The sequence below is a fragment of the Rhipicephalus sanguineus genome, chromosome 2, assembly GCF_013339695.2.
Source record: "Rhipicephalus sanguineus isolate Rsan-2018 chromosome 2, BIME_Rsan_1.4, whole genome shotgun sequence".
NCBI lineage: Eukaryota > Metazoa > Arthropoda > Arachnida > Ixodida > Ixodidae > Rhipicephalus > Rhipicephalus sanguineus.
The window spans coordinates 174,358,188-174,366,629 of record NC_051177.1 but is presented as its reverse complement, the minus strand read 5'-3'; the positions used below and the strand labels follow the sequence as shown (position 1 = coordinate 174,366,629).

The 8,442-nt window shown below is 45.0% G+C and overlaps 1 protein-coding gene across 4 annotated transcripts in view; it reads right to left on the bottom strand.

Annotated features, from left to right (window-relative positions):
• Positions 1-919: 919 nt before the first annotated feature.
• LOC119381389 (U-scoloptoxin(01)-Cw1a) overlaps positions 920-8,442 on the bottom strand; it is a 47,443-nt gene continuing 39,920 nt past the window's right edge. Inside the window, exons 1-3 of one of the 4 annotated variants that reach the window (XM_037649230.2) lie at positions 3,229-3,279; positions 2,044-2,069; positions 920-1,399 (exon numbers count right to left, since the gene is read on the bottom strand). In XM_037649230.2, coding sequence (XP_037505158.2) covers positions 1,004-1,399; positions 2,044-2,069; positions 3,229-3,277 — 471 coding nt within the window. In that variant the 5' untranslated portion in view covers positions 3,278-3,279 and the 3' untranslated portion in view covers positions 920-1,003. Of the gene's footprint in view, positions 1,400-2,043; positions 2,070-3,228; positions 3,280-8,442 lie in introns of those variants that run through there. The other 3 variants (XM_049412691.1, XM_037649229.2, XM_049412689.1) reach the window with 3 other exon arrangements.

The following is an 8,442-nucleotide window of genomic DNA, read 5'->3' as shown; positions in this document are numbered from 1 at the left end:
TGTGGTTGAGTGTCATTTTGTGCTCTGTATTAGAGCTGTGCACGGGCCGTATTTCCGAGCCCGAGCCCGGCCCGGGCCCGCTGACTTTGTTGAAGGCCCGACCGAGCCCGACGGCAAAGGGCTGCGAGCCCGCCCGGCACGGCCCGACGTACGAAAACACAATCCCGGACCCGGCCCGGCCCGGCTTTTTGAAGGTTCGCTGCGGAAACAAAACATCGTTTTCCGGTTATTTGGCATTTTATTGAGCATATCAAATATGATCAAACGACACACGACGAACAGTCTCTACTACAAAGATTACAAATTACAAGTAGATGGCCTCATGCCAGCAACACTGGTGTTCGCTCGCCAAAGCCGTCACGTGTATGCCCATGCAAGCGTCAGCTTGCACGAAGGCGATCTACGTCGGGTCGCTGTCGCGTGCATTTTCACTCATATGGGATTTGGCCTTAAATCTAACGCGAAAAGTCTCGTAGCGCCGCTCAGGTGGTGTTACTTCTCTGTTTGTCTGAGTGCAACAGAGGCAGTGCTTTACCTGCTTCCCTTTTGTTTAAAGTCGCGAATAGAAAGGAAAAGCGGTAAATGGCGGTCGCGGAAAAGGCGCTGTGCGCGTGCTGGAAAACAATTCCCGCTCATTCTCTATAATTCGGGCTTGAGTCGGGCTTTGCGCCGGGCCCGAGCCCGGCCCGATAAAACTCCAAGTAGCCCGAGCCCGGCCCGGGCCCGAGGTGAAAATACGTCGGCCCGCCCGAGCCCGGCCCGCGGGCCGGGTGGGGCTCGGGCTTTCGGGCTACCCGGAGCCCGTGCACACCTCTAGCATCTAAGACTTTCACCTTAATAAGTTTTCTCAGCGCACAGATGTAGGATCACCTTCATCGTGGTTCAGATTTCAAATTCGAAAAAAAAAATCGCACCAAGTAAATTGGAGTACCCGATTTAATACGTATCACTGTACAAGCTCTCACATTCAGTCCTCACACACTCCTTCGCCTGGGGCCGTTGTTTAGGCCTTGGCGGCGGCAGCAGCGGCTCGGGCCGGGTAGAATTCGGCGGCCTTCTGGGCCTCCTCGTCTCCGAGGATGGGGGTGTCCTTGTCCTGGAAGAGACGCTCGTTGAGGTAGAAGAAGTCCTTGGCGTTGCTGCATGGGATGGCCTCATCGATGAAGGCGCAGGTGAAGGAAGCCTGGTTGAAGACGGTCTGGTTGCCGCAGGCGAAAGCGTGGTGCTCGTACTCGACGTTGCCGTCCTCTTTGGTCACACCGCGGCACACGTGGAACACCTGGCAGTTGGTCTCGACGTCAGCGTAGTAGCCGTCACGGGTGCACTGGAAGTTGGAGTTGGCGGCGCGGCCGAGCAGAAGCTCGACGCCGTCGGGAAGGCTGACAGCCTGGCGACGAGACTGCGGTGAAGAAGGAAGAGCACAACATACATTGTAGCTCTTGTGCCAGAGACGACGTACCTCTATTCATATTCGTGCCACCCATACTAATAGATTTGAATTGCCGTGATCCCATACAACCGATATACAGAAATACTTTCCTTTTATGCCTTCAATATAGCTTTTTCTTAGTTGTTAGTGCCACAATCACTGTCGGCGCCGCGTGTTGCAGCTTAAACCTGCAGGCTCTATACCTCTAGACGTGATTATGATTATGACCATACTTTCTTGATTTCGATGTTTGCAAAGTGAATCGCATTCGAGATTATGGAGATTGCTTTGAGCGTCGTAGTTAAGCTAACGATACTGCAAGGATTATAGAGGTGCTTGCAAATATCAGTTTCTTGCAAGTTTTCTTAGTCCCTGCATTCTGTGAGTTGCTTCTGATCTGCGATGTATCAAAGTTCGAGAAGAAGTCGCCAAAAACCGGACTTTTGCAATACTGTTGAACAATATGACTGACGCGATTAATGGGTCTCATATAAGCGCTCTGTACGACAGCTACAGCTTATCCCAAACAGAATCTTTTGTTTTTCTTTCTGCAAAGATTGTCGTCTTAAAGATCACTACATGAAGGGCGAGATAAGAATGCGAAGAGTACTTACCCGTGGGACAGCAACGACCACAGCGGCTGCAAAGATGATGAGTTAGAGTTAATTCTCTGTGTTGCTTTGGTGCAATACAAAAAAGTCTGGGTGCGAAGTTCAAGGCGAAAATCACGAAATGATTTCGCCTCCCATTTCTCTCCGGTCGAGAAAATTGCTTTATGAACTGCACATGAACTTCCTACTGCTCTCAAATGCCATTAGTTTAGGATACGTAAGCGACAACATGCTTCCGTAGACAGTGAAGCCATTCAACAACATTAACGAAGGTTAATACGAGTTAATGTTGAAGTGGAGTTGCCGGCCTGTATAAGCTGTGTACTTTATTGTTTCTTTAACGGTAGTTGCTTAAGTGTATTTTCGAACTTTGGAAATGTTTATTTGTATATATATGAACGCAGCAAGCTCTCGTATCTTGTTTTATAACTCGCAATTTGTAAAGCACTTTAGCTAATTGCATATTTGAAGTAACGTTGCCATTCAAACACTCAATGATCGATTGATCCATGTAATAAATGACTGTTTCAGTAAGGTTGATTGTCATTCGGAGCAAATATTTCATACGCCTTCGTAAAGTACCAATGAACAATTTTGTTTAGGCAGCACAATAACATAGAAAAGAGCTGTACTACTAGACTGATTTGCTTCGATGCAAAGGTACTGCTAGCCTGATTTGCCTCGATAGCTTCGATGCAAAGGTCCTGCTACCCTTAATTGATCCTTTAGAGTAATTTCGATGTTAAGGCTACGTTAGATTTGCCCATACTTTGCACGAAAGAACATATGAGCCCCAGTATTTGAAGACCGCCAGAAGTGTGCATCGAAAGTTACCTAAAACAATTATGCATTGAAATAAATCTATTTAAACTTTGCATAAACGAGTCCAAGTTAATGCTAACACGAAAATTACAGGTATTGCATGCGTACATACCAATTGACAGAGCACCAATTACGTTATGCCTCACTTAAAATCAAAGTAACGGGTATTTCAGCCATAGTAATAAGATTCTTAAGTACGAGGCATTATAAACTTGTTTCAATGCGTGCTACGCAATTCACTGATTCATCCTGACTGAATAGTGCTCTCAATTAGGCTTTTCCTAAATAAGGTTCTCCATCTTAGCTGGCGTATCTGTTTTAAACATCAAAAGCGTCGATGGTAAACTCTACGCGTATAAAACTTACCAAGGATGAGGAGAGCGACAGCCTTCATGGTGCTGGTTCTTGGACACATGAAAAACAAAACCGCATTGCTGATAAGTAAACACTCTCGTTTTCTTGGCACATTTCAAAAATTTACCAAGCACATTTGTAATAGCGTAAGCTGTCGTCACAAATCGGTTGCCCAGGAACGAGAAAGTATGTTTTTCCACAGTAAAAGTACCGAGAGGTTTCTCAATTGTCAAACTTGATTGACTGAATTGGAGCTACGTAGGGGTGGATAATACAGTACGCAAAGACACTCGAGACGCCTGCAATTTTTATAGTGAGGAAGTGCTTATGAGGGAAAATTTACAGATGTTTGTTCAATTTACACAGGGTGTCCCAGCTATCTTTAGCCAAGGGTTTAAAAATACAATATCAGAAGCAGGCAAGTGGAATCACTTGCAAATTACTGACAGTCACCTTGCGCACTACAGACAATTCTTTGTTTGGTAATTAACTAATTTGTCAATTAGGATTATTTATTTAAATTGCTAAATATTGACTGTAGGCAAGAAATGCTGCTTGCGAAGTTCGAGAGCGTCTTCAGAAACCCCAACTGCATTATTTGCGATAAAGAAAGTCTCGCGTATACCATTTTTCCAAGCTGCAAAGAAAGCCCGCGAAATACAAAAAGAACCACGTGACTAGCGCGTTCGCGCGCCTCGAGAATGCTGCCCTCAGCCATGGTTTGAGCGAACGAAATCAGCTGCGGCCGCGACTCGGCGGCTCCGTTGCGGCGGTAGGCCGATAAGTTGACGGTGGTTTCTTGGCCCGTGCTCGCTACAACTTGCACCGTCACGCGCGCCAACTGGCTGACGCGGGCCAAAAAAACCATCGTCGACTTATCGGCCTATCGCTGCAACGGAGCCGCCGAGTCGCGGCCGCAGCTGATTTTGTTCGCTCAAACCATGGCTGAGGGCAGCATTCTCGCGGCGGGCGAATGCGCTAGTCACGTGGTTCTTTTTGTATTTCGCGGGCTTTCTTTGCAGCTTGGAAAAAATGGTATACGCGAGACTTTCTTTATCGCAAATAATGGAATTGGGGTTTCTGAAGACGCTCTCGAACTTTGCAAGCCGCATTTCTTGCCTACAGTCAATATTTAGCAATTTGAATAAATAATCCTAATTGACAAATTAGTTAATTACCAAACAAAGAATTGTCTGTAGTGCGCAATGTGACTGTCAGTAATTTGCAAGTGATTCCACTTGCCTGCTTCTGATATTGTATTTTTTAACCCTTGGCTAAAGGTAGCTTGGACACCCGGTACAATGTACAGCCACACAGCTCACCAACTACCTTAGCAAGGGAATGTTCGAAGTTGCAACGATGGCACCAGCAAAGGCAAATATCACAGCCTTCGACCAGTTAACGAATTCGGTGAGCAGCGTGGGGGAAATTTATAAAAGGACATTAGAATCAACCGCTACAATCGAAAAACAATGCATAATTTCTACCTATGTCCGATGTTTCCTTAGGAAGTAATTCTCCGCAATAATTTCAGTTTACAATGCTTAGTGCACATGATAAAATTACAGCAATTTTCAATGATTTATCTTTTCGGTTGAATCTAAGCACACGCAGTACGATTCAACCTCAGTATTTCTTGTGGAACTTCTTTCAGCCTACCCCCCCCCCCCTGTCTTTCCCTCGTTTCTCTCTATCATGGCTGACAATTACGACAGGACAATTTGCGTCTCACCTAGCGGTAGGGAAGGCGAATTAATGATCACTACTAAGCATAAAGTTAAGCTGATCAAACGATATATGTGGGCTAGCACATAAGCTGCTGGCACGTTGTTTTGTTAAAGTAGCAAGTTCTTGGCAACCGAAATGTTACATTTAACACCAACATTTTGCATCACAGAGACGCTTCTTTTTAGGCACTGGCGAATATTTCCAGTTTAAGTTCTTCCGCCGTAATCCTGATCCTAACCACATCAGCGAATTTCTCTTTGAGAATGAAGGTCACCACGTGAACACGTATTTAGATTACATTGACTAACACGCAAAAATAGTAAATGCCCTAGACATGCCGTCGACTGAGGTTGTGTTGATAGGCACCGCTAGGATTTTCGATAAATGAGACTACCAGAAGACCGGACGGAACCGGTCAGCGTCAGCACGGAACGAACAACTCAAGCGCTACTGTACGCCAGCTTTACAATGAAGAACAACAATAGTATTCCACTGTCGCATCTCCGGGAACAGCAGGCGCACTTCGGCTGATCGTCTTGGTCAGGCGCTCCACTGGCACCAGGCTTGGGCTGCTAAAATCCCATGTGAGCGGCCAACTCACCTGGTGACCCTGTGTCCGAACGAACTCGACAACGAACTACAGATTGAGTCGTTCCTAGTTATACTTGTCACTTCCCCCTCTCCCACAATTTTCCTCTTCTCTTCTTAGATCTAGTCTCTGGTATTCATTCGAAGCCGTTATCCTCGTCCTGCCCGTCCACCTTTTTGCGCCTGCATCTTCCAGCTGTGGGCAATGCGTAAAGCCATCCGTATGCCACGCATACTAACTGGCTGCTTAAGGAAATACGAGGGTCAGCCGAAAGGCAGCAGCAAGTCAAAGTTAAGACGAGCGGTGAGGACAAATTCTTGGTCGAAAGGGGAGCGCTTTCGCAAGTGGCCTCATGCAAAAAAACTGTCACGTAGCAGGTCATCCTTGCGGACGCTGTCTTCGGCAATTATCCCGCAGCGTGCCGCATTACTTCGCACGGTGTACTACTTTAATACACGTATCGAATCGTGTACTGCGCTCCTGCCAAGCGCGTTCACGTAGAATGGTATGTTTCTTTTTTTGACAAGGCGGTAATCCCGTTTTGTTAGAAGCAGCATGTCTGCTGTAGTTCCGTCTGGTGTTTCGACATTCCCCGCTGGTGCAGCAGTGCAGGCGAATACGAACTATAAGTGAACTTATAGTTTTTAAACGTCCGTACACCGGCCGTTGTTCTATATTTATGTAAGGACATACTGCAGCTTCCACTGCATTTGAGGAATCACCTGGCCCGCATCTACAGCTAAGCTTTTGTAAAGATTACGCAGGAATTTCTACGTAACGTGATTGGCAGCTCTTGCAGCCTTCGGATCAAGATATATGCGCCGCTCCAGATTTCGATTCGCTAAAGAATGCGCGATGTTAAGAACAGCGTATCCTAAACCTATCATTTCTTTCACTCATAAGAAGAGAACCGTTCTTCGGCTACTGTGCATCCTATGTCTTTTCTTTGCGTCTGCGTATTTGGTACATGTAGCTACTGTAATATACTGTGCATCCGAAATATTTAAATAACATTTTCACCTCCTTTCTCGTTTACTTCTTTTTACAGAGGCTTCGCAACCCACCAGTGTTATTTAATTTATTTTTAATTTTTTTCACAAGTACAGTGTCCCGTCTTGGCCTTGGTGTTGCGCACCAAGCTAGTAGTTTGGAGTCTGTCGCCCACAGTGACCGCATGATCTGCACGAAATTTTACCGATCGCTTTCAAATTCACGCAGGTGTCACCAATTATTCAATAATTATTCAATAACGAGTATTCCCCCAAGGCACAGTGGTATGTAGTTTCAGACGCTGTAGTTAAATTAGTATTGAACCCACATGCTGATAGGGTGAAATTGCAGATATATTATGCCTTATCTGAATCGCATCTTAACTATTGTGGGCTTGTGTGGGCCAGCCAGCAAAACGCCTGCTTCGACAAGTAGTGAACGTATCCTATTTTCATCCCACTGCGAAACTTTTTAACGCGATAGCGTTAAAAGTTCATATCTCAGAAATTCCGGTGTCGGCGTCGGTGACGGCGTCGTAGGTTGTGAGCGAAAAATCATCGTCTTGTGCGTGACCGAAAAATCTAGAAAGATGCAAATAAGATAAAAAACAAAAATCTTCGGGATCGAGTCAGAATCAAACCCTGGTCGTCAGGGCGGCGCGCAGGTGTTCTACCACAGATCCGCGCTATTTCTTTTAACCGCTTCGCAAAAAAAAAAAACACAATACATGAATAATTGAGAAAAATGAAAATAAGCTAAAAAATTATCGGCAGATCCTACGCATTGTGGGAATCGGTTTCATGCGAAGCAGTCAGCGAATACTTCTAGGCTGTACTTTATGGCTTTGAGCCAAGTGTTAAGAGGTGGATCGCCATGTTTTTGTAGGAGTAGTAGCCATGGGCACATCGTGGGCTTACCAGGCACGTCGACAACACTGGCGTTTAAAGGGCGACTTATGGTGTGACGTAACGTCCGCACTCACGTTAGAGTATATACGTCAGTATTATAAAATCTAAATGCACTTTATTGTGCACTCATGTGAATATCACACGTAACTTTCAGTAATGTATTCCACCAGGGTCGAGCAATGATTTTTCTTTATAGCTTGCTGAATTATAGTCCTTTCAGTCACGAATTACTATGATGCACTGTCTGCAAATGCATCAAATTTCCATGGCATGATTTCAAGGCACTCAGTATTACATTCCAAGAAATAAAACGAAGGAATGCGTTGTTTTGTGTGAGTTACAGTAATTAATGTTAATTAGTGTGTAATTAAATATCTAATTATTCTGCAATCAGTCAGCTTCAATCCTTACATAAAAGGAATCAACTATTAGGCTCAAAATGCATGCACAGTTTCTTTTTTGGTTGTATGCTTTTCGAGCGAAGGAAAAAATTCAAAAAATACTCTTGACGTTGGTCCTGGAACGTCGCACGTCGAACGATCGTCGAACATGGTAGTGTCTCTAGCAAAGTGATCATCTGCAGCAATATACACCATATTGAAGTTAAATAAGCGCTAGTTGTCCATTTAGGAAGCGTGTACGAATGTGCACACTAAGTTTCAAGTGATTTGAAGAAACACGCGGTGCGTGATGCGACTTCGAAGTTGATGTGTACAATTGTACACATCGTGACTGAAAGGGATAGGAATACAAATGTAATGCCTATTAGACTGCTACAAAAGCGGAGCCAAGACTGGAACCACAGACGTTAATCTGATATGACGGCTGTATTGTAGGAGTACATATGTAGTGTTTATTGCTTTCTTGCACAATTAGATAGGCAGTATCACAAACACAATTGACGTTGCACCGATTTACGCCTGCATAGGCTGTTTTTCCAAACCAGTGTATAGACCTGGCATGGCTCTGTGGCAGAATACCTGATTGCCACGCAGAATACATGGGTTAGAT